General features: G+C 43.7%; 1 protein-coding gene across 1 annotated transcript in view; it reads left to right on the forward strand.

The window, feature by feature from the left end:
• Positions 1-25,619, forward strand: part of GRIN2B (glutamate ionotropic receptor NMDA type subunit 2B) — a 169,785-nt gene that overhangs the window by 82,371 nt on the left and 61,795 nt on the right. The window contains exon 3 of the mRNA XM_051620353.1: positions 10,501-10,615. Coding sequence (XP_051476313.1) covers positions 10,501-10,615 — 115 coding nt within the window. The remainder of the gene's footprint in view (positions 1-10,500; positions 10,616-25,619) is intronic.

Below are 25,619 nucleotides of genomic sequence, written 5' to 3' on the forward strand. Positions count from 1 at the left end.
ATCCTCACAGCACTACATATGCATCCAACTCAAAACAGGAGGCTTCACACTCTGGCTTTTGGGGCAAGAGTTGAGAATGGGTGAGATATGCTTGAAGCATTCAGTGTTTGTTGGGAAACCCAAAATAGGTGGTGCAAGGAAATATGGACCTTGTAGCTCTGCAGGTAGAGGTAATGGAAGGGGTTTGCTAGCTGTCAAATCATGGGACTTTGGGAACAAAAAGATGCATGCCTGAGTGTAGGAACCCAGGTGAAATACTGGGCGAAGATTCTTGTTATTTGTCTCCCTTTTATATTTTGCCAGTGTTTGAAAAAGGAATGATATCAGTGGAAGAAAAGCACTGAGTGGTTTTGGCTGTGACTGGGGTGGGGATAAGTGGAGGCTGGGGGTTGAGAATTTGCAGACTAATTTTTTAGCTGGGACCTGGTGTCCAGGGAGCACCTGGACGGGGACATCTTAGCATTCAAAGACTTGTTGGCTCACAGTGGGTGCACAGAAAGCACCAGTGGTTGTGCGGGTGAGCTGACTGCAGTGAAGGCAGCAGTGCCCCAGCAATGGCTGTGTTGGAAGTGCTGATGAAGGTGATGGCTGGCCATAGAGAGCTGATGGGAAGAGCAGTAGAGATGGCAGTTTGGGTGGAGAAGCAGTGACATAGGGAAGGGTGCTGGTGGTGAGGAGGGTACTGATTGCAGCACTACAGCAGCATTTGGAGTGCTAACTGCAAATGAAGACAAGGGTGGCTAATTACAGACATGACTGTGAAGAGGAAGAGGAGGCTTGAGGAGGAGTGGTGAGGTCTGTGATTATAGCACTTTGCAACGAAGAAGCTGCTGCTCAGTGTGGGGCTACAAGGAGTTCAGCTCTGGTATTAAGTGAAGCTGCATTCTCCACATGTGCCAGCTCGTGGTTTGCTTGCTTCTCCTATCTCAGTCCTCACTTTCTTTGCTACTGCAGCATTTTTTCTGTTTGTATGTAACATGGGGACAAGTGCATTAATGGTTTTGTGTAGGGAAAAAAGAAATTAGACTCTACACCACTGGTGATACATCCTGTGCACTTCGTCAGGAGAATGCTAGCTGGGAGGGCTTCTCGGGAAGAATGAGGTCTTCCTAATGCTGCAAGGAAAAAAAATCACAAGGGAATTTTAAAGGGAGGGGGAACAAAAAAAAAACCCCACAAACAACAAACCCCTAATTGTTCTGAGACCTTCCTCATCCCAAGGAAGGGTTAATGCTTTAAATGCAGTGTAATTTCAGCGGCACTAAAGAACACGTTTCCATGGAAACATCAACCCACAGAGGGAGAAGGGAGAGGGAGCAGCAGAGAGAGAGAGAGCGGCTCCTCTGGCAAAGGAGGAGCAGCCTCCAGACCCCGCACAGTTAGTGGCAGGAGTGATTATGTATTTGTTTGTTTAAATCGATATCCCCCCCACCTCCTTGGAGATGTGATAGGGAAGGAAGTGAGGGAGTGCCATCTTGGCCAAACTGCTACAGACCCAGGAAAATCTAGTCACACTTTTTTGCACCAAGACTCCTTGCAGGCAAGGGCTCTGCTCCTAGGAGTACGGAATTCACTGCCCTTGCAAATACGTGAATGTTTCAACACTTGATAAACGTTGAATAACCCCCAAATCGCTTGTGGTTTCTTGGTGGGTTGAAGAAGTTAACTTAGTCTGCTGTTTCAGAGAATTTAATAAAGGGATTTATTTCAATCTCTCCAGCTAATTTATCCTGGTCTGGCTTCTGGCAGCAGTGAGAGGGACCTTTCTGGCAGATTTGAGTGGTTTTCTGCCAGCAAGAAAGTTTTGAAAGCTCTAGAGGAAAATTGATGTGCTCACCTGCTTGCTGGTCTTGACTCCCAGGACAGAAACTGGAATGAGCTGTGGGTAAATACTGAGATGCCCTGACGGTTGACTCCCAGCCCACCAGCCATCTTCAGAAGACCAGAGAGGCTGTTGACATGCACATCTACTCACCCAGTTGTTTTAAGCTGGAGTCCACAGCCCTGTGGGTCTATGGGGGATTTCAAAGGGATGTGCAAAAATTATTAAGAAAAGGAAGCCTGTTGCCAGTGGGGATAAATTCACTGTATGGGGACAGTCATTCAACTGCCGTATTTTTTTACAACTCTGCAAATTGAAAGAGCTTGAAAAACATCATTCTTGGTGAAAAATCACTGTGAAGAGCCTCATTTGACTTCTGTTCTGTGACTGATTGTCCTATCAATGATTGTATGACTGTGCCCTAAGACAGATAAACAGATCTGAAGGACATTGCTTAACCTTTCAGTATTTGCCCGTTCCTAGTGGTATCCATCAGTGACCTGTTAGGTGGATGCCAAGTCATAATAATGACCGATTGTTGGCTGTTCTGACAAATGCAATTTTCTGTGCTTTTAATGCCCCATGTAAGCAGATTTTTAGTCCTTTCAAATGGGAAATACCTTGAAGACTAGTTTTATTTTTGAGAAAGTGATATGTTAGCTGTTCCTAACGAATAAGGAAGGATGGAAAGACATAATAATAAAAAATAATACTTAAAAACCCTAATTGGCAGGAATTTCTTAACTCAGTACATCTTTACAGCTTGATCTAATTTTGGACTGAACATTTAGGTTTTATTTTATCCAGTCACTGTAACAATTTTGACCTTAAAGCTATTTTTCTATTAGCTCTTTTCTATTACTTAAAGGTTTGGTGAGTCAATTCAGAAGTATATTTGTTTCTATCAAAGCTTTTTGGATAAAAAAACCTTTCTGAGAATAGACTGATTTCCTATGAGATTTATAGATATTTCCAGCTTTAACCAGAGTATGTGCTTAAAACAGTTTTCCTTCTCTCTGTTTTTTTCCAGTGAGGGTAGAAAGTATAGGGGAAAATTCTCAAGCTGCTCAGGACTGTGTAATTTTCCCAGGAAAAAAGATAATTTTGGAGGAAAAGTTGAAAATCAAATATTTTGGGTTTAAAATGGAATATTTTACATGGAAATCCTATTTGCTGTCTCTTTTGATTAGAAACATGGGAATTTTATATTCCTGTTTCTCCTTCATGAAACTTGGACAGACTAAATCTCTGGTGATATCCCTTTCCCTGTTCAGGTGCTGCTCTTGCTTGTAGGACTCTTTTAGGGTGGCACATTATACATGTATTTTAACTAGAGCTCTTGTGCATAAAAGAAAGGGCAGAAGGTATCACAAAACAGACCAGACTGTGTGGGAACATGACCATGCCAGAAGCTTAATTTTCTTTCCAATGTCATTACAGTTTTCAGATCTTACTGTTCTCTTTATTTCTGACAAAATGTTGACCTCCTCATAAGAAAATGTTGTTGCCAAGTTCTTATCCCCATTTCCCATTTAAAAAGTGCTTTTGATTTTTCCTGGCTCTGGCATTTGTGAAAATAGGTCAGTCAGGATGTGTGTGAGAAAAATTTGGCTTTGGTTGGTTTTTCAGGATATTCTTGTGACCAACATAGCAGATGGGGCCAAATGAAGATTTATCCAGCCCTTTTTTCTTCGATAAACAGGTCACTTCATCATAATGTAGACCTATGTTTCCTACAAGTGACCTAGTTTTCACAGTCTGGCCTTGGTACCATCAGCACAAACCTGGCAAAGGGAGCAAAAAATGCCACTAGACCTGAATGGCAACACCTCTTTTCCCCTTCCTGTCCAAGGCAATGACTGCATAGGATGAAAAGCAAATGGGAGATCAGGTCCTAAATGGTATTAGGTACATGGGAAAAAAAGGCATTGTAGAAACTCTGCAGGACAAACAACCCTTCAACTAGGTGTCATTACTGTAATTTCAGCCCCATGTTGGAGCTGACCCCACGTTCCCCACTGGGGGGAGGGGGGACGTAATTTGGTGATCCTGCACAATGAGTCTCCCTTCTGTCTGTGATAGCTATCAGTTTGTGCTGCAAAACCTTGTGCTGTGGTGCTTGAGTTTCTGCTTACGTTTTCAGGAGGAAAGCTGGGGACAGCACAGACTGGGGAATGTGAGCTTTGCTTCTTGTTCTCAGAAATGGTCCCTTCTCATTAGGATCATGCAATGCATGTAGGAAAGCAACCCTGCAATTGTTCTGGCTCCATACGTACTCTAAGGATAGATATATCCTCAGTCCCCAGGAACTGTCATCTCAGAGTCTTTCTGAAATGACAAATTCATGGTAGATAAATAGAAGAAATGGGAAATAAAGTGGAAGTGCCATTTATTTATTTATTTATTATGACTAAGAGAGGGAGTGATGGAAAAGATTCATCCTTCCATGGTATATAGGAGCTGTCATTTGGAAGTCTCAGCACATGTGTACATTGTTTTCAAAACAACTTTGCTGAATATGATGGAGAAACAGCAAGGACAGATTAGTAGAAATTTGTCTTCCACCAAAATGGTATTTCACAGGTCAGGACCAATCACCAAGAAAATTCATCTTCATAGATGTGAGGGGCTACAATCTCAGCAGATCCAACAGTATCACTTCGTAGATGCCAGCTGAATATCAGTTATTTATTCCAGCCTAGTATCTGCCTTGTCATTTTAAAAGTTGTGGACAGCAGAGAGAAACCAAATTAATCTTTTATATCTCTGTTATCTTGTAGCCTGAGGGATGTTTCCTAATCTAGATGCTCTCCTAACCTCTTTGCTTATTGAAAACAGTCTTGAGCTCTGGGCATTTTGCTAAGCCTGCTGGTCAGGTTGGTTCCCAGTAGTATAAAATGGCTCTAGCTTGGACAAATTTTCTGGTGGAGAATCTCTGCAGAATTTGGAATTTGTTGGTCTCTTTTCTACACTTTCTTTCTTGCATTGCCTCTCCCAAGATTCAGTGGTAACACTGACACTGTGAGAAAAAGGAGAGTGTTAGACTGTTCCTTTAGGATTTAATTTTCCTAGTCAATGGTTGCTTCTACTTTTTTTCCCATCTTGCTTGGGCTTTGTTCTTCATGATAGTGGAAAGAACAGAGTTGATGCCCCTTGTTACATAAAACCAGCTGCACTCGTTCCCTTGGTGTGGAATCCTTTTGCTGTAAATCGTACCTGACACTGGACAGATGTTACAGAGACACAGACAGATGTGCCTGCCTTTCATGACTCCCCAAGCCCTTGGCACTGCAGCAGTGGGAGGAAGGCAGTGCAGGGCAGAGAGCAATGGGAGAGCCTCTGAAAGGCTCAGCCAGGGTCAATACCAGCCACAGGGAAGTTTGATCGAAGGCCCAGGCCCAGGCATAGCCTGTTGTCACCTTTTTGGGGATGAGCAATTTGGTTTGATGTCCTGTGGAGACTGCCTTATTTCAAGAGACCTCATGCACTCACAGCTGGGTCTTGATGACGGTTGTGCATGTATTGGCCATCCTCTGTGGCAGAGGCAGCCACTGAAATGTCAAGCAATGTTATGGAGAAAAAAAAAATCTGTATTATTTTAAGCTTTCCATGGATTTGGAGAATGGAGGTTTAAAACAGAAGTTGAAGGGATCAGTTGCAGTTTTTTCATTAAAAAAAGTAAAAAAATCTACGCTATTTCAGTCTCTCAGACAAGAGCAGAAGCTATTAACAGCATAGTTAGTGCTGGCTAAACCTTTATTTGTCAATCACTTGCCACTTGAAGGTCAGAATTCCCATTTGTAGCTAAATACACTGCTCCTAAGCTCCCTTTTCCTGTCCTTTTGAGTCCACCCTCCTTTCTGTCTGTCCATCCTTGTTCAGGACCAGGCGTGCAGGGCAGGCAGGATGGCATGTGCTATACAAAGCTGTCTGCATCAGTCCAGGCTGGGTAGGTCTTGCTGGTGTTGAACAAGGGAACAAGGCTTGGAGCTGTGGGCACTTACGCTGAAATGCAGTAACTTAATTGTCTTTGCTCTTTCCTGGGCATGAAGTGGGTCTGGGCAGGCAGGTATGCCTTCTTCTGCTACCTCGTTCTAATGGGTTTTTAATGCTGTCTCTAGGAGAAAGAAAAAGGTTGTTTCACCATGCAGATTCTGTGGGAAATAGGCCTTTCACTGCCTTCACCTTACTGCTCTTAGCTTCAGCCTCAGTGCTTCACGTTACAGTGAGTTTCCAAAGAGGCTGATGGTGGTCTGCATCCCCATCTTCTTATCCCGCATCACACTTCACCTGCCTTTTCCCATGCAAATCCTCCCTGGCAGAGGTATTCCTCAGCCTTTCTTCCCTCACCCTCCACCTACACCCTGTTTTTCCCCCATGTGCTGGACTGCTGAGATGACTCCCCTATGTCAATGGTGGAGAGACTTTTATTTATATGGCCTGTCTTATTCAGGAAAGCAGTTGATGTTAGGATGATTATGCCATTTCAGACAGACCACTTATCTTGTTGGACCATAACAAGCACTGACAGGGCACAGGGGTGTGTGTGCATGCACACGTGTGAGGCAGGGAGGGTGATGAAATGAACCGAGGCAATGTCTAAATTTGCCCACTCAGTCAGCAGGTTCAGGAGGAGCTGATTCCCAACAAGGCACTGGAGGCAGAAGTAGGAGTGGTTAGTGCTGATTTCAAATGCATCTCCTTCAGAACTGTCTCTGGGGCAAAGAAAAATTCAGCTAAGACCCTTCCTGTCCTCCCTTAAGCCCCCTTTGCCTACCACATTTGCATCTTCAGGCTTGCTCCATTGCTAGCTGAAACCATTTAAAATGTCATCATCTCTCTGCTGGTCCTAAACTGGCCATGTGATGTGGTTTTAATTCTCAACTTCCTATGCCAACCAGCCTTTGAAACACTCTCCCTTAGCTTGCAGGGCTGACAGCCTCACATCTAGGGCAGGTGATGTTACCTAATGATCAGAGTCCAGGACCGGGACATGGGTCCCCTGACTCTGATCTGCTTTGTGTCCAGGGACACGTCTCTTCCTTCTTTGTTCCTGACTGCTCATCCGTACCATGGGGCTCACAACGTCAGCCTCTTTCCACAGCGTCATGTGTGTTTTGCACCCACCCGGCTGAGTTTGGGCATTGTGGCTGCTGCATCTCCACCAAGCTGGGGAAGGGCTTGGCCTTTCTGTACTTGCATTGAGCAGCTCCAGAAATGCCCATAAGCAAAATTCTTTGCCAAAAGGTGTTTCTAGCACATTAAATTAAATTACCTGTATCTGTCCCACCACACCTCCATTCTCTTTCCAACTCCGTCCTGAAGTCCAAAACATCCAGGAATTAATGGATTAAGCCTTTTACAGGCACAGCTTCATCTTGGGTTACCTCACGTGCATGCAGAGCCTGCTGCCCTCACGTTGTGCTCCTGTGCCAGGGAGTCTCTCTGTCCCCTGGTTGCCTCCTTGGGGACCTGAGTGTGTGTAGGTTGTAAGGAGGGAAAAAAAATTTCCCTTAGTCAGAGCAGGCAACAGTCATGCTGGTGGACCAGGGCAGCGCTGCTGCTGAAGGGGACGACTCTCAGCGATAGCGATGGAGGGCAGAGCCACTTGAGTGTTGCTACCTTGCAGCATGCTGCTGACTTGGCCTGGCAGGGAGTCTTTCAAGCCCTAACACTTTGTCATGCAGGTGTGCCTTGCCCAGCACACCTGACCAAGACCCACAGGTCCCCGGGGGCTGCTTTTGCCCTGTGTCCCCTTGTAGGCCAGAGGATCCAGCAAGCCAAAGGAGTGCAGGGAAAGCTTGGGGGGGGGTGTGGGGTGGGATAGGGGGTAGGGAACTGCTGCTTCTGCACTCTTGCTACAAACTTTCGTAAACATATTGCTAATGGGTTTGAGAGAAAACCCTCTGAAGAGTTATTGTGCCAAATTTGGAGACTAATTTCAGTCATTAAGGTGCGAAGCGAGGGATTTTAGTGCCGCTTTAAGTGTAAATCTCAAGGCAGCTCCAAGGATTGGAGTTACTGATGATCCTTTCTTGATTATTATTAGTGGTTCTAATCTTTCCATTAGGAAATGAAAAGAAATTACACCCTCTTGTGTCATATCTGTTGCTGATTTCTGTGAACTCTTCTTGTCAGGGTGTGCAAGGGAGATTCCCACAGTGGCATCATTCTCGGTGGGAGGGGAAAGAGGGCTGAAAATTCGTTAATACTGCTGTTTGTTTAATTAAATATTGGCACTGACATATACAACTATAACTCCAGTCAGGCTGACAGCATCCTCATCTTCTCCTAGCCTTACTTTGTCTTTACTCTTGTGGCTGGTGCAGAGAAATAATAAAATAGGTGTACTTGTAATCTTGGTCCACTGAAAATTCTTTCACACAGCCCGAGCCTTAAATTGATCTGGTAGGATGCACATACCAGGTGATGGTCTGTGCCTGGCATTCCTCAGTACTAGACCAATGCAAATGGCTGCAAAGGAAAGGCCAGAAAAAGAGCATGTGTGATCCTGACATGGGATGTTTTACACCATTACAAAGAATCACCTGGCTAAGATTTTCTGTGTGGCCAATGTTTTGGGGTTCTTTCAGTGTTTGGGTGCAGAATGGGCCTGGCTTCTGGACAATAACCAAAAGTCTGCCTTTGAAAATTGTCCTGTTGCAAATGTTTCATGCTGGGCTCCCTTATGGCTGCGTGTCCTACACTGTACACATCCTTTTAAGGTCAGAACATGGAGGAAGTATGGAATTTCCTTTAGAAATAAATATAATTGATGATTGCACTTGGTAATGGGGAATTAGTGGATGAGTTTAATTGATTAATGGTGTTAGGACAAAAAGTTTGGGAAAAGGAAGAAGCTAAAATCATGACCTACTTTTAAATTTTTTTAAAAAAAGTTTCACTGCTATCAGTGCTTTCATTAAATTAGCAAGGGTCTTTGTGTGCAGATAGTGGGAAAGTTTGAATCCACTGCAATATAATATTTCTTCTTTTTCTTTTTTTCTTGAAATTCATTCAAACTGAGTTTAGAAGGGACAAACTTAAGCTGAATATGAGGAAATGTTTCCCAGTGTTGTGGTGTAATAAAGCAGAATAATCTCTCATGTCTCTAGTGGAAATATTGCTTGTGTAATTTATAGGAGAACTGAGCAAAGCATGAGAGGGCAGAGTCCTGAGGTTAGGCCTGCTGGCAGCTTGGTCACCTCTATCTCTCACAGTAATGTGATGCTGCTGGTGCCAGAACGGGTGTAGAAAAGCAAGATCTACTTCATGCAACAGGCTTGTGAATTGAAGTGGAATATATGAACAGGGGAAACTGTCAGAGTGCCATGGAGTTGTCATATAAGCCACTGAACTGTGAAATGTGTATTTGCCTCCTTTTCCTTTTCAGCTGAAAGAAGAGAGATTTAGGTTAGAGATCAGGTGTAAATTCTTCAGTGTAAGGGTGGTGAGACACTGGAACAGGCTGCCCAGAGATGTTGTGGGGGCTCCATCCCTTGAGGTGTTCAAGGGCAGGTTGGATGGGGCTCTGAGCAGCCTTTTCTAGTGGAAGGTGTCCCTGCCCATGCAGGGGAGTTGGAACTTGATAATCTTTAAGGTCCTTTCCAACTCAAAAAATTCTGTGATTCTATGATTCTTCCCTACAGTGTCATTCTGGACAGTCTAACAGTTAAGAAAACAATAGACTTGATTCCCATTTACAGCAAAACCATTTTAACATGCTCTGATGGTGCAGCAAGGCCTTGAAATGAGTATAGCTGTAATCTTGGTCCACTTAAAGGTCTTCTCCATTGCCAGAGCTGAGACAAGAGGCCTTAAGATAAAATAAATTGATGCCTAAACTGTTAAATAGTCCGTTTGTACAGCTGACATGAGATGCCCCAAAGGGAGGTGTCTTGCACAGAAGTGACAGGGCCTTTCCAGACAAAGAGAATCATTAATGTTGGCTGCAGAGATCTGCAGGATTGGTCACCCTGTAGTTTGATCTGGTTGGGTATAAGGCATGACTCTATCCCTAGGGAAAAGGGCTTTCACTAGACTATCTCAACATCCACTGTCCCTGTTCCTAAGCTGTTTCATGGGATTGCTTTGGGCCTTTTTAGGCATGCTGGCTCTGATAGAGATGGATCTTCTCAGAGATGTAGTACTCCTTCCTCTAGTCTCTGCAGCGCCCTTATCATTGCTTTGATGTTTGGGCTGGAGGGAGGCTGTCTCCACTGCTTCACCTGTAGGCCAACGCTGTCCTCGAATTACATGTAAAATCCCCTTTGGAAAGTGAGCAAAGAGTAGGCTGTGGAGCATGTTTACATGTTTCCTAGAGATCCCTCTGCCCTTTGGGGTAAGGGGAGATCAAGGACTATGGGCACATGTGTGTGCATGTGACTCTCAGTCATACTTCCAGAAATTTATTGAGAGAAAACATGGGACATCTCTTCCCTGTCCCAGTCGCAAAATGGGGGCAATTGCCTTGCCTGATTGTTCCAGTTCCTGGAGTAACTGTCCTGCTTCTCCCACCCTCTTTGTCTTAGATTTTCCTTTGCTGTCCCCAGCTTTATAGCAATATTTGCACTGTGGTTCTACCATCCCGGTGTAATCTACAGGGCTGGGGCGGGCTCTCATTTCAGGTTTGGTTCCCAGGTGTTAACATTCTCCTTGCTCTTTTCTCTCTCTTGCAGGTACCTGATCAATGTCACCTTTGAAGGCAGGAATTTGTCATTCAGTGAGGACGGATACCAGATGCATCCCAAGCTGGTGATCATCCTTCTGACCAAAGAGAGGAAGTGGGAGAGGGTAGGACATATTTGGTCATTCTCAAACTGTGTCAGGGACTAAGATGGAGTTAGGCTCCAGGAGAATAACACCCCCCACAATTTTCTGAACTTCTTATCAAGGGCTGGCAATCTCCTCCTTGCGTCCTGGACTACTGGTATCTCCAATACCTAGGCTGCTATCTTCTCCATGCAGTATGCCATTACATTCTTCCATTAGTGTACATAAAAAATTAATCAGCTTCCCTTCTGTAACATCTGAACATAAGTTTTCCTGCCATTCAGAGAATAGGCCTCCTCTGTGCTATGGGTTTCAATGGCAGAGACAGGAAATAGTTCTCTGCATGACTTGCAGGCAATGAAGTTGGGTGTGCTAAATGAATGTGACGGAGCTACAGCCACACTTAGTAATATATGCCAGTGCTAACTGTGCTTGATGTATCTGGCCAGTGTCATTTGCAATGGGATGGTTGCATTAAGTAGGATGTGTATGTGAGATCGTATTGAGTTGTTCAAAGGTCCAAACTTGCATATTTGTGAAGGTTTTGCATGTAAACCAATGCACCATTTTAGAAATGGTGTGGATTTCTGTGTTAGTGCAAAGCTTTGGTTCATTTCACCTCCCACGTAAATGTCAATGGTCTAGGCTCAGAACAAGCACTCCTGGGTTTGAACTGAAGTAGAGGGGTATTTTGAGAGCTAAGGAAATAAGATATAAAAAAACTGAAGAGGGTAAGAAGTCAGAGCAAAAGCAAGGAGAATTCGTTAGAGCACTCAATAGCAGAGCTTGGACTGGACATGGTCATGTGTATGGCTTAGAAAAGTGCCCCCTTACCCCACGTGGCACAGAAAGCATTTTCCCTTTGGCTCCTTGTTCTCTGCATGAACTTGTAAGTGGCCTGTATGGCCAAAGCCAGAAGAAATTAATGGGGAAATGAGAATGAAATGGGAACCTGTCAGGAGAAGTGCCTTCAGAAGAGGGCTGAAGGAACAACTTTTGAAGGAGACAAAGAGCCATTGCATTAGTGCCTGAGAAGCACTAAGGTCTCCCATCAGTTGGAGGAGTTGCAGGAGTTTGGGAAGAGGGTGAAATGCCCTAGTTTGTGCCTGGTTTCCAGAAAAACCTATCTACCTTATAATCTTTGCACTGTGCAGACGATATGAGAGTGTATGGTCTGGGAGAGTCTCAGGGTGATAGCAGTGGGAGGAAGTGTATGGTGTGGCATCAGTATGTGTTGACAACTCTTGGACATGTTTGGAGGCAGGCTGGCTGGATATTGCATGGGGGGTGGGCAGGCAAGGCTTGGGCTGCAGAGATTTCTTGTCAGGCTCTCTCCGTCACACAACTTCACTAAAACCTGACAAAGTCCAAGATGATTTGTTCCTAGCTAGGACCAAATTTGTTAACTAGTAAAGCTCCATCATCAGAGCAAGAAAACGAGGTATCAGCAGCATGAATCCTGCTATGGATTATTAGCAGGGATGACTGTGAGAAATCTGTTGCTGAAACTCTTTGCACGCTTTGGAGCGGCATGACTAACTGCAGTCCTGTTTGATCCTGCTTGTCACATACATTACCCTGTTGAACACTCAGTGAGGGCTCAAGGGCTTCCATGAGTGATAAGAAGGATTGTTTGGTGTCTGAAGGTGTATCCATGGTCTCTCAGATAAACCAGACAATTAGTGGAAGGAATGCTGGTGAACTGGAGTGTTGGGTTTAGACCTGGGACCTGCCTGAGCCTGGTTGTCTGTGAAGACTGCTTGCCATCTATTAAACCAGAACAGTTCTTCATTTCATAGGAGCTGGGGCTCGATAGAAATGACACTATGATGAACTATGGTATTAGTAGTATGGAAAGCCCTTAGTGCTTCCTAAACACAAATGTTTTATCTTGAAGTGGGTATCTCGCTCAGTGGGAAGATAAGATTATTATAATCAAACTCTGAGCTGTTCAAAATTTCCACTGGCAGTTTCTTCCTCAAAAACACAGACATTATATCCAGCATGCTCTGATCACAAATGCCTTTCATACCTAGAAACTCATACTCTTTTAAAAAAAAAAACTCCATTCAGTGGAAATGCAAACATTGAAATATAAAGGTGAAACAGCTCTTTGTGGTGAAGATAATAATTTTGTTCCATGTTTGCAGAGTCAGGCAAAGCAGAGTGCTGCCCCTTAAACAGCAATTCCCAGGCAGAGCCACAATGCAAGCCATAAATTATTCATATATTATTAGCACACAATCCCAATACCTTTGTAACTGCATTGCTTTGCAATGTAAAATCATCCAGACTCTCACTATTTTTTGCTAAATTAGCAGGGTGCTTTGTCCTGGCAACTTCAAGGCAATATATAGAAGAAACTGCGCAAAGCACTGAAGAGTTTCCAAGTTAAACACTCAGGTGGTAGGAGATGACTGATGAAAGGCTGCATGGGAAACACTGATTCAGTTCATTTGTGTGCTTTGACTCTAGCTCAGTCTTTAATTACATCTCTGCTCACTTTTGTCCATAATCAGACACTGTGCCTGGAAGAAACATCAAAAGGTCATTTAGTCCCTCTCTGTGCCCAAGGGAGGGATCAGCTAGACTGAAAATATTCCTGACAGATGTTTGTCTCACCTGTTCTAAGAGACGTTCAATGCTAGAAAGTCCATGAAATCATGAGGCCATCTCTTCTATGGCTTCATTCTCCTTACCCTGGAAAGTTTTTCTCATGTCTAGCCTAGATTTCCCTGACTGCAGTTTAAGCCCATTACTACTTAGCATCTCCCTAGTGGACATAGAGAATTTTTTATTCTCTTCCTCTTTGTATCTTCCCTGTGTATATTTGAAGGCTTCTACCATGTTGTCTCCCAGTCGTTTCTGCTGTAGATTAAACAAGAATTTGTTCAGTCTCTCCTGGTAGGTCATGTTTTCTAGTCTTCTGATTGTTTTTATTAGTCTCCTCTGGATTTAGTGACACAGTCAGCTTCTGTGTACAGCTTGGTACAGTTGATTTCTTGAAAGATGGCAAATAGATTGTGAGAATTATGTCTCATGGGATCTATTTATAGCTATATGTATATGTAAAGAAATTTTTAAAACTGGGGTGAAGCATTCAATTTTCTGAGCAGCAAAGATGCAGACAGTGACCAAACTGTCTCAAGAGTTTAGGTCTGAGAAATTTCTTGAGATGTTTGTTTTTATCCCAATTTGGGAAGAAATATCTTCAAAACCTCACCAGTTATTTTAGAACAGGAATTCATTTTCCAGAAGATCTACAGCTGTCTCCAGACTCTGATGATGATAAATCTCCTCCTGCGTTGTCATTCAGACAGATTGAATCCTCGTGGGTCTGACAATCATGAAAGAACAGATAGAGCAACCACTTTCTGGAAAGGGGCACTAACCCAAGTTCTTCTGCTCTTGTAGCCACGAGTAACGGTTCCTCGTGTGATAAGCAAATGTGCTGCATTTCACTCACTTCTCTGTTCTCTCTGCAGAAGGCTGCATGCCTCCCCTCACTACCTTTTAATTAGCTTGTTTTTAGAGCTCTTTGCTTCACTGACCAGACAGACCAGGTGTGTTTTAGATACCTAGATACCCCTGTTGTATTTGTCACAGAGAGGCAGGTATGCAGGTGGTGCAGGATGTCCACCCTTATGCCCCAGGAAGGACCCTACCTTAATGCAGTGATGAGCTGGGGCCAGATGTCTTGCAAGGTGACCCAGAGACTTGGTACTGCACTAGGTTTTGTGTCTGTGGGTTGTGATGTTGTGTGTGGGAAGTCTTTAGTGGTTGCCTTTCTCCTCTGCTCTCCTATAATCCCACACGTGGTGAGGATTTATTTCTGGGTTTGTGATCCCTTCATGAGATCTGGTAAGTGCTGCTGTCCAGCTCTTGCTCACATCCACTTTCTCTACTAAGTCAGGACACAGCAGTCCTGTCCCATTAGCTCCCAGTTCCTCCTGTCTGCCGCCTCACTTTCCCCCAGCAAACCTTGGGATGACACAAATGTCAGCATCTCTGAGGTCCTTTTTGGGATTATTTATCTAATTCAATCTCTAGTGAGTTTTGCATCACTTCTGTCACTGTTCCCAGCCTGTTAATTTTGCTGGTGCTTCTCTGCCTCTTCCATTAGGTGTGAGATTGGGGATTCAGAGCATATTCCTGTGTAGTTCATGACAGCAACCTTTTGTGCCACCTCCCAGAGCCTTTGATTCACAGGATCCCTGGGGCATCTCTTTACCACCCACACTCCAGTAGCTCCTGCTCTTGGCTGGATGAGCAAAGCTCCAGGTGATGAGTTTGGTCAGGGTGCCACTCCAAGCTATCTTAGTGGAGAACAGATGGGAAACTTATGCTGAAAGATTCGTTCTCCCTGATGCATGTGCTAATCCTCTGCCCCTATCAACCCTCACCCCCTCAGCAGATAAAATGTTTGCCTGCTGCTGCTCCTATAATTATCAGTGTTTGACTTTTGAACTCTTGAAAAATCAATTAGCAGCATCTGTTCTGCTTCCTGTAGCCATCCGTGTGGCCATGATTACAAATCTGTGGACAGGCTGCTCTTAGCCTGTTCCTCTATACTATTGCACACATTAGTACTCCCTGGGAATGGGGCCATTTGCTGTGACATGCTGTTAGCTGCCTCAGTGACCACAGACTTCTAGTATTTCTTAATGCTGCAATAGGGTGAAAAAGGGTCCCACTACTCTCTGCCACATGGGCTTTCCAGAGATGTTTTCAGGCTGGATCATAGTTCACTTTGGGTGAGTTCACAAACTTGTGTGACCTTGTCCCCTGCTTGGGGCAGAACAGTATGATGCCCATTTGTGCTTGGGAAGGGTTTCCTCACGATGTGGGAGGGAGCTACAGAAAGGGAAGAAGGATTTAGAAAGAAAATTGAAAAATAACATTTTTTTAAATCTAAAAAAGAGGAAGGGGAACAATGTAAGTCTTTGGACATCTAAATAATTGGTGAAAAAAGGACATTATGGTCAGTTGCTTTTCACGTCCACAGTAAGCAGAAAGAAGAAGACATGTTGCTAAATTTTCAAGCAGAAAGATTTCCGTCTGATATGTAGGAAGCTGTCTAATTGTTAGCATGGTGAGACATGGTGAGGCTCATTTGCTGGAGGACGTAAAAAAATATCCAGCACTGTGGGGTCTAAATCTGTCTCTTCCTGCCTCTGAGCTGCTGGATGCAGTAAGTGATCTCTTGTGGTTCTCTGCTAGCCAATATTTCTGTGATTAGATGAACAAGGTGAACCTGAAGAGCTTCTCATAAGGGACCACTTATTTGATAGGAATGAAAAACTGGGTTATGGACAAGCTGATCAGCAAAAGCTTCAAGCCTGGTCCTGTGAGGAGGCAGTTTTTACAATCTTCTACTATGTACCTTTTGTATGAGCAAGCAGTTGGCACATGAAGGTTATTGTGGATCGCTGCAAACAAAAGCCCTTATGGAGGCACTTGTCACCTCCTGCAGTTTGCAGCTTTGGAGGGCTGATGAACACCACAGAGGCACTGAAGAGGCTGTAGCTTTTGATGGTGATATGGCCTTCATGCCTGATTTCAAGTTTTTCTGTCCATTAAAAGAAATATTCACTGTAAATTCTTTGTGTGCTTCAATGTGCCAGTGGCAGAAATGACAGGGGAGGAGGGAAGAAGACTGAAAATCTGATCAGTATTTTTGGCTTTTAGTAGGGGTCAGCACGGTGCTGGTCATTCCATGAAGAATCAGTGTAAACCACGTACCTATTATATTGCCTAACAGAAGGAATGATTTAGATTTTAAAATTTATTTTTCCGAAGAAGGCTTTTTTAAAATGAGAGGAATAAAGTGTAGGGTTGTAAGGTCTACACTGCATCTGTAGAAATCCAAGCATCTTCTCTGAAGACCCTCCCCTGCCTTTGGAAAGATGACTAGATCATTTGAGACAGTTTCCTCCTTGCGTTGTCTGGTACTCATCTGAGCAAGACTTTCTGATCCCTTACACATGCATGCACAGGTATGCTTGCCTCTCTGGGGTAGGAGTTACTGTCTTTGACCAAGTTCTGCTCTGTGTGGAGTTTTGGCATCTTGACAGCATGTCCAGTGACTTCAGAGTGGAACTTATTTTATTCCACTGACTCCTTTTACGGTGAGACAAGATTGGATTGTTTTTGCCAGTCAGTCTTGTTCTGCTTATTTCCCTGTGTACATGGGGATTTATGACTCATTGTCCCTGAGGAGAAATGGCATAGGAGTTTGTTTAAACATACTCAGAGTTAGTGTCTGATTCTGTTCCCATAGAACCAGTTTTTAGAAGGATATAGCTTTACTTAGGGCAGGTGGGCCATTTCTGGATTTAGGCACATATGGCTGAAATTAGAATGGGAGTCAGTAGATGCATTTTCCCCCTTATTTATAAAGTGTTCTTTCTGGACATTTCTCTTAGAGACAGTAATTTGCTGAATCCCTTGCTGCTCATTAGACAGCAGGCTTGCATCAAAGAATACATATTTTATAGATACCCCAGTTCCAAGTGAATGTCCCTTAGATACCTGATCTAGGTCACATCTGATGGGTCTGTTGATGACCCTGATTCAATCAGACAACCAGATGGCTTTATTTGTGCACCTATGCTGCACCCACTGCCAGGATTTGGCCTGGCTTCTCACAGTTGTCTAGGATGTAACTGTATGTATTTGTGGCTAATTATGGTGACATTAATCTTACACTGACTCCTAAGAGGAAGGGCAGATGCAAGTGCCACACAGAGCTTTTCTTAACAGATGATAAATGGAACAATCTTTCTGAAAAGCCTCCTACGTAAATCTTGTGGACATGCTGATCAAATGGTATCTTTGCTGACTGATGGTATCAGACCGTTAGATTAGATTACTGCATCCTGCAATAATGAGCTAGTCCATCTCTCCAAGGAGGACACTAGTCGGGTGTCGACCCCTAACCACTGTACATTCTGTCAGTATAAGCTGTTTGCTCTCTTCGCCTCTTTCTGAAGCAGTTCCTGACTTGATTTGCCTGAATTTTGAAATGTATTTGTATGATTCATGAGCCTGCAGAAAAATATTCTGGCTCTTCTCCACCAGGCCCTACTCCTTGGCTACTGGAGGGAATTCTTATATTGAAACAATGACAGCTTCTTGGAGAGACCTTGTCCTCTAATGCAAATCAGATACTGGAAAATCTGGAGATCTTTATTAAACCCAGGCTGTAGTTAGAATGCCTCCTACCATTCCTGTGCTAGGGTTGCTAATGAGGATGATTGTAACCATTGGACTTTTCCTAGGGTTTTCAACCAGACCCCTAGGACAGGGCACCCCTGAATTGTGTACTAATGCGGTAACAGCACCCAGCCACAGGAGAAGACTTCTCTTGCCTTGGTGGTGCTCTGGATGAGAGCTCTGTTTTAGGGCTTTCTTCCAGTTGACTCGCCCATGTCACCGTTCCCCCTTGCTGCTGGTACGTGGAGCCACCTTGTTGTGCATCATCATTGCCATCCCCAGCACCCAGTTACAGACTTGGGACTCTGCTCTGCAGGGAGCTGGGAGCGTGTGAACACTAACCAGAGAGGTGGCTCCTACCCCAAAGTGGTTACACTTTAATTAGAAGACAAAAGGCAGCAGATGGGTACAGATGGACCAACGGGGGAGTACAAGGGAACAATCAGACAACATTAGTCAGCATGGTAGGCAGCAGGCTTTACACACCAACTGCCTAACTCTTCTGAAGGCTTTGATAAGCAGCAGAGAATTATAACTGTCTTTGTGCAGGCTTCTGGGGGCCTCATTGAGAGTGCGAAGGGCAGATGGGAAAAAAAACAGTAAAGGTGCTTTTGAGTGATTGGGAAGCTGCTACTGAGAGGGTGCAACAATTCAAAAATACCCAGCCCTGTTGGAAAATGTCCAGTTTTCTTAACATCCAAGAGGATTATCTCATCTTTATGGAGAATTAAAAAACACTGGTAAGGCTACATCTTGCAATGTAGCATCACCTCTCAGTGCCAGGCTGGTGTGCTAATGCCTGGTTGAAAGCCCTCCTGCTTGCCACTGGCTTGGAGATTTCTGGGGCATGTCAGATGCTGCTGTGTATCTGTGTCTCTTTCATTGCAAGTATTTAATTGATTGTGGGAATGTGTTATCCCAGTATATTGACAATAAACATCCGTATCTTGATACCTGACCTGCTGCAGGAAGATGAGCTTTCAAGCATGGGATACAATAATTCAATATTCCTATCACAACTCAGTACTAAGGATCGATCCTATCATCTCTGATCAGTCTACATCCATGAAAAACTAGGGAGGGAGGTTTGATTTGGTTAGAAATGAAGAAAGAAACATAGCTGTTTTTTTTTTTTTATGATTATTACTTTTTGGTGAATAAAACCAAATTCACATTTCTTTTTGAGTTAACTCAAAGTGTTTTTTCTGGCCTGAAAGAAACCATTCAGGTCATTTAAATGTAGTAAAAGCATTTTGTAGCAGGCTAGTTTAGATAGAAAAATGTCATGTGAAAATGAAATCTTCTAATGCTTTCGTTTTGTGTATTGCCATTTTTAAAGTAAATTGTGAAACACCTAGTTGATACATGCCAACATTCTAAGAATCCCTTCACTTCCACTCTCCTTAGGTCAAAACTCTTCCCTAATTTCAACCTGAGCACAAGAATGACCTTTTCTTCTAAGTCCATTTATAAGTGAACTGACTGTTTATCAGCCCAAAAAGGTGTTTGTAGCAGCCAGTAACCATGCAGGTTGCCCCAATACCGTTGGAAGAATCAGTTTGTTTCCTGTTGCTTTCGGTGGCCAGAATACGCAACAAAACGACAGCTGAGGAAAGCATGGGAATTTTGGCAGCTTTGAGATTTGACATTCATGAAGAGGTGAGGGCAGAGAAGAAGCAGACAACCAAACTGATTCTGGAGAGAGCACTGGCATCCTCATTCTGCTGAAGGAGGCTCACAGCGAGTGAACATGCCCTCAGTGCCTGAGGGTTTGTTTTCATCTGTTCGATTGTGTTTGCTTGAGACTCTGTCTCATGTTGACGATGTCTTTACTTGGCCTGTAAATCCTTTGCTTTTTCTATTTTTACATTTCCTGAATGTCACTAACTGGAGGCTCTGTTTTCCTTCCATGGGGCTTGAGAGAAGGGAGGTTCTGCTGTGCCCTCATCTACATTTTCACAGGGCCTTACATTTTTCTTTCTTTTGCTTTTTTCTTTTGGTTTTGTTTTTCTTTCTTTTCCCCTCTCCTTTTTTTTTTTCCTTTTTTTTGTTTCCCTTCCCCGCCTCCCCCCCCCCAGGGTTTTGGCAGTTTGCTTTTCCTGGAGTAGAAGTCTGGCCCCATTTGCTTCTGAATACATTTGAAAGAAATGTTTCTTAATATGAAATTTCTCAGATCTTTATTCAGTGTTTATTTGTTGTTTCTTTGGCTTGGTTTCTGTCCTCTGGTGTGGGTTCTGGCCAGTGCTTCTGTGCTGGGTTCACATGCACTCCTTGCTTTGGGTTTGAATCCTAATTGGGCATAGGTGACTTGACTTGATGCTGACCTGCATGTTGCCACTATTTTTTACTAGACCAGGACAGTCTTTTCCCCTGTGTTTTTCTCCACACTGTTATGTGTTAACTTCTCTGCTGCTTTTCAAAGGTATCTCAGTGTTGAAAGTGTGGTTATCATTGGAGCTACTGTGTGCTTGAGTTACTCTCACTGCTCATGTACTCTGTCATGCGTTTAGTGTCATCGATTTGAGCATACAGTATGTTCAGCATCGTTTGTTTTCCCTCAGCCTGAACTGTGTTTTCCCCGACTCTGTAATTTTTTCAGACTGGCTTTGGTAATGTTAGATCCCAGCACTCGTGCTTTTGTTGTTTTGTAGTGGTGTCTTAAGTTTCTGTCACTACCCTTCAGCCTCTCTTCCTTTTGAAAGGCTCTGGCATTTTCTGAGCTGGGATTATTTCTAAAATGTGCCAGGGGTTGTGCAGTCTTCTGCTGAGTCAGCAGTTTTCCTGGTTTATTTAATTTCCTTCTGCCAGGCTAGCTGCATTCTGCAATGTCTCCCACCATGCCAAGCCTGGAAGATTGTTTGACAGCTTTTTTCTTGTTCCTGTTTAAGCTTTTGACTTGGTCTGCATTTTGTGTGATAGTTTCTGGTGCTTGTTTCCCTTGGGTTTGTTTCCTCGGTTGCTGTACATGATAATGACTTACATTTCCATTGTTCCTTCCTTCCAGAAGGATCCTAAGCACTTTGCAAAATTAATGTACAGGCAACATTTCACTATGAGTAACATTCAAGCTGCTCATGTGGTGGAATGGGGTTAGGCTGTTTAATGATGCAAAACAGCACTGCACAGCCATGTAGGGTAAGAAAGAGGAGTCTCAAGCATAAGGAAGTGAGGAATTTTTAGGTGGACTCTGGCCAATTTTGTCCCCAAAGTCTGTTTTTGGGGAAAACGGCACAGATTATTAAAGATGAGGAGTGATAAGGCCTTTCCAGGTGATAGTGCAAAAGCCTCAGAAATACAGTGGGAAGAACAAGTGAGTCTGTGAAAAAAGCATAGTTCAAGATCAATTGAAATATTCATTAATTCTAGTTGGATATGGAGGACTTATTTTGGAAGTAATCCTGCTCTAAATGAAAACTCATATTTTGGTGTTTTCATGTAGACTCACAAAAGCCTTTAGATCCCATTCACAGAGGTGATGTGGAGGAGGAAATGGCAGCATTTTCCCCAGATCCTAGAGCCTCGTTAGCCAGTGAGGACAGACTCTTAGACAATAGAAAAACTCTATTTGAATTCCTTCTGCCTGACTCAAGACAGAGGTTTAAACTGTGGCCTCCATCACCTGTCAGGAGAGAGGTCTAGTCCTTGGAACTGTGATTTTTAGAAATTATTTTTATTTTTAAATTATACTCCTTTGCCAGTGAGTACTCAAAGTGGCTTTGCAGATGTTTGTTTGGCTCGAGATTTCAATCACTTTTATTAATAATGTCTGAAGAACAAGATTTTTATATGTGGACAAGTTTGATCAGTGGAAAATTCAAAAAAGCAAACAAACCTGGGTTTAGATTGAAGCAATACTTTTAATGTGTTTTGTTGGGTTTTTTTTCTGTATTGTACAGACCTTACTTTGAAAAAAAAAAATTTTCTGAGCTTAATCAGAACATCATCTTGGTCAGTGTTCGAGCATGCAGGGCCAGCCCTTAGGAGACTGGGGAATCTGCAGCAGGGCAGCTTGCCACCCACCACAAAACATGAGGTGCACGCTGCAGCAGACAATGGTAATAGGTGCTGCAGATCCTTTTGTCCTCCCAGTAGATCCACCCTTGTATTAGGTAATCCTTTGGGTTTTCAGAAGAAATAGTTTTTGCTGATAAATCAACTTATATTGGGTGCAGCACCAGAGAGCAGAGGTGTGCTCCGAGTCTTCCAGTCTAAGCAGTGTCATACAACAATTTTGCCACCCAAGCTGGGGGATCTGGGAATGGCAGAGAGAGTCTCTCCCGCAGTCTGCTGCGTGAGATCAGCTTCCGCACACAGAGCTTAACTGTTTGCTCCAAGCATCATCTGGGTGTTTTAAGAATTCAGGAATGCTCAGGTCACTTCTTTCAGGCCAGTGCTTTACTTTTGTTCTTTTTTAGCAGTGGGAGCTATTTGCTTTCCTTCTTAGATGTGTGCTCAGTTTCACTGAGGCCAGAGTTCTTTGTATTGCTGCATTTAATTATGTTTGCTTTGTAGAGACTGGCAGCATCTCATTTCTGTAGCTTTTCTGCCTCTGATGGGAGCTACCTGTGATCAGCTGCTTTCCTTGAGCTTCTCCTGTGTATAGATCAGCCTGCATCAGTGGTTTCCACCAGCTTCATGCCTTGTCCCTTTTCTTACAGATGGCTGCTATTTGAGGTCTCAGCTTTCACGATGTCTGAGGAACAGACCCACAGAGAGCTGTGTGTGTCTATATTTGAACAGTTGTTCTCATCCATGCTCTGCCTCCTGTGTTTGGTCCCAGAATAAATCCTGTGTGTGTATATATTTTCCTGCTCATTGCCCAGACACCTTGGTCCAGCCTGGTACTAATGGAGACACTGTCTTATAAATAAAGATTAAAAGAGTACAGTCTAGTGAAATCTGCACTAAGGACTTCTCCATTAAGAAGTCCCCTGTCTCAAATAAACACTGTGAATTATTCCCTGGGTTTACTGTTCAATGATACTTGAACTTTAGTTAAAACCTGCTTTCTCTGAGTAGCCTGTGTCTTACTGGACCCTTGCCTGGCTCCTGAGAATAGATTTTTTTCCTCAAGTATGTATTTTTAGCAGATAGGGAACATGATCATTTTCTGCAATTTCTGCATTTTCTCCCTTCAAACAAAGGGAATAATCAACAAGGAAAGGAAGAACTTCTTTAGGACAATCCATGTGAGTGTAATTAAAGAGTAATGGGAAAGCAGAAGGTAGAGCAAAAGTATGTTTAGACTGAATATCAGGGATCAGTAGGTTCTTTTAGAAACAGCTGTCTGATGAACACTCTGGGAGCCTGGTTGCTGCAGTTGTTGACCATGGGACGAGACAGATCAAATAGGAAGGAGGAGAGGAACTGACCAGAGGGAAATCCACCAAATTTTTTGTTTTCATTGTTCCATGTCTATCTGTGTGTTGCTCTGGAGGGTGAGCAGCACAGCACCCCCAGGGGAGATCCTTCTCCCAGATATGCTCTACTCTCAGCCACCCTGTCTGTCCTCCAAGAGCAGGAACATGGAAAAAAATTCCCTTGCCTTCTGCTTGGTGGGAGGGGACAGTTTGTGCCATGATAGAAGGAGGGGGCTCAGAAGCCCCCCCATGCCCTGAGGAGCCCAGCAGGACTCTGCAGTGCCTGCCCTGTGCTTTTGCTGTTGGAATTTTCCAGGAGAGTCCCCCTCTGCCACCACCATCACTCTGCAAACACCAAGAAACGCAACTCATGAAAATGCATTCTTAGCACACAGCTGACATGGTCAACATCTGGTTTCCAAAGAGAGTGCTGTGATAGATTTGAAATTGCTGCACTGTAGAAAAAATTACTTGAGGTAATTATAGATACCTAACAATACTATTTAATTTCTTCTGCCATGTCTTTCCTACATAGTGTATCTGGTAATGCTTCAGAGAGCTGAGCAATTCTGATGGAGGGCAGAGAGAGGGGTAGGTAATGGAGAGAAAAAAAGGCAATTGAAGGGGAAGGATGTGGAAGATGATGAGGGAAGCTGAGGAAGACAGGATTTCTGAGCACAAACTCACAGAACAGAGGGAGCTTAGCACAAAGCCTTGCTGACGGCTGGGTTGCTGCTTGGCCTAACTTCTGCTGAGCAGGCTCAGAGCTTGGGACCACAGGGGAAAGGGAGGTGAAATTTGTAAGGTTGAACCTGTGACCAGTGGCAAGACTGACTGCTCCAGAAAGCAATTCAGAGTCCAACCTCTGCTCAAAGTACCTTTGCTTCCTCTGATGTAGAGGGAACCTGCAAAGCCCAACCTCAGTAGGCTCAAGTGAGAACAAGTCTGCTGAGGTCTCCTTTCTGTTTCAAAAGTACTGTCCGTTTGTGTCCAGAGGTCCTGCATAGACCATGTGTGTCCACAGCCAAGACTCCTCCTGGCAGCGCAGAGCCAGCGGCCGTGATGACCTGTCCTCCAAGAAGTGAGCGCATTCCCTGGGGTCTACTGCAGCAGAGAGGGCACTGCAGGGTGTGTTAAGAAGAGGCTCAGGGGCCAAGTAGGAAGACCCCTGTAGATTCACAACATGGTTTTGGAGAAGCCCCCAGAGACTAAGTGTCATATGTGAAGAGGCACAGTGAGAACCACCGAGGGCAGAACTGGGGAGCAGTGGGCAAAAATAGAATTTCAGGATGTTAGATATCGGTTCTAGCATCAGGGTGGAGGCACCGAGGGGAGGGAGCCTTGGGAACTATAGAACCTCTCTGCAGAGCCCAACAGCAGAAGAAGGAGGTTATGAAGGGTTGCTGTTTGATTTGGCCTGCAATGCAGCTAGGGTTGCGGCAGATAGGCAAGGGTGCATGGTGAAGATGAAGCCCGTGTCTCAAGCCCCTGAGACGCTGCACGCTGCCTTTCTGCCCTCGTGCTGGGTGCTGTGTCTCACATCAGTTGTCAGCTCTGAGACAATTACAGTTATGTAAAGGTGAAGTGAAAAACAGTGGAGGTTTTCTAAAGGGATGATGGAAGGTCAGCAAGAGTCTTCAAGCTGAGAACTTGTCAATTGGTATAGATTCTACTGGTAAATTGTCCCCTGAAGGCAAGCTCTTAGTATAAAGAAATGCTTCAAAAGGGATATAATGAAGATATTCATATCATGGAAGTGCAACTGTTCTCCTGGAAGAAGCACTTGTTGGGGCTTGTCCGAGTGATGTATAATCTGAAGAGCTGTTGATGTTGATACGTTTCATTACTTAAATGTAGGCCTTGGGAAAGAGTCCTACATACCTATTTGGTTGTCTTTGCCCAGAAGAAACTTGTATTGAGAAAAATGTTCAAAAAGGTTTTTCAGTGGAAAATCAGTATTTTAGTTAAAACACTTTTTTTTTCAAATTAGTGCTTGTTTTCCTTGAAATACTCCAACTTTTTTTGAGAAGGCTGAGAAGTTTGAAAAGAGACACTCCAGAGTCTTTTATTGCTACAACTAGGTAGAAATTTATTTTTTTTTTTTTGTTCTCAAAGTTTTGAATACTATTTTGGAAGTTTTCAGCAAAAGAAGCAATGTCAGGGACCTCCTCTCATGTATATGCAAATTAATATTTCTGTGTGTTTCAGGAAGCCAGAAACACAAACCAGATGATTTTGGTAGTAAAAAAAGAACATACTTTTAGCCAGTGTACCTCCTTCAGAGGAAATTACCATCTCTGCTCCAGAAGGTTCTGGAATGATAAATGCAAAGCTGTGCAGTTGCTGAGGAAATAACTGAACCTTGATCTCAGAGGAAACAACTAGGATTGAGTACCATTTCAAGGCTGAGGTCCTGGACAAATCTGAAGCTGTGATCTCTTTCCCTATTG

The sequence above is a fragment of the Apus apus genome, chromosome 1 (genome assembly GCF_020740795.1).
Source record: "Apus apus isolate bApuApu2 chromosome 1, bApuApu2.pri.cur, whole genome shotgun sequence".
Lineage (NCBI taxonomy): Eukaryota > Metazoa > Chordata > Aves > Apodiformes > Apodidae > Apus > Apus apus.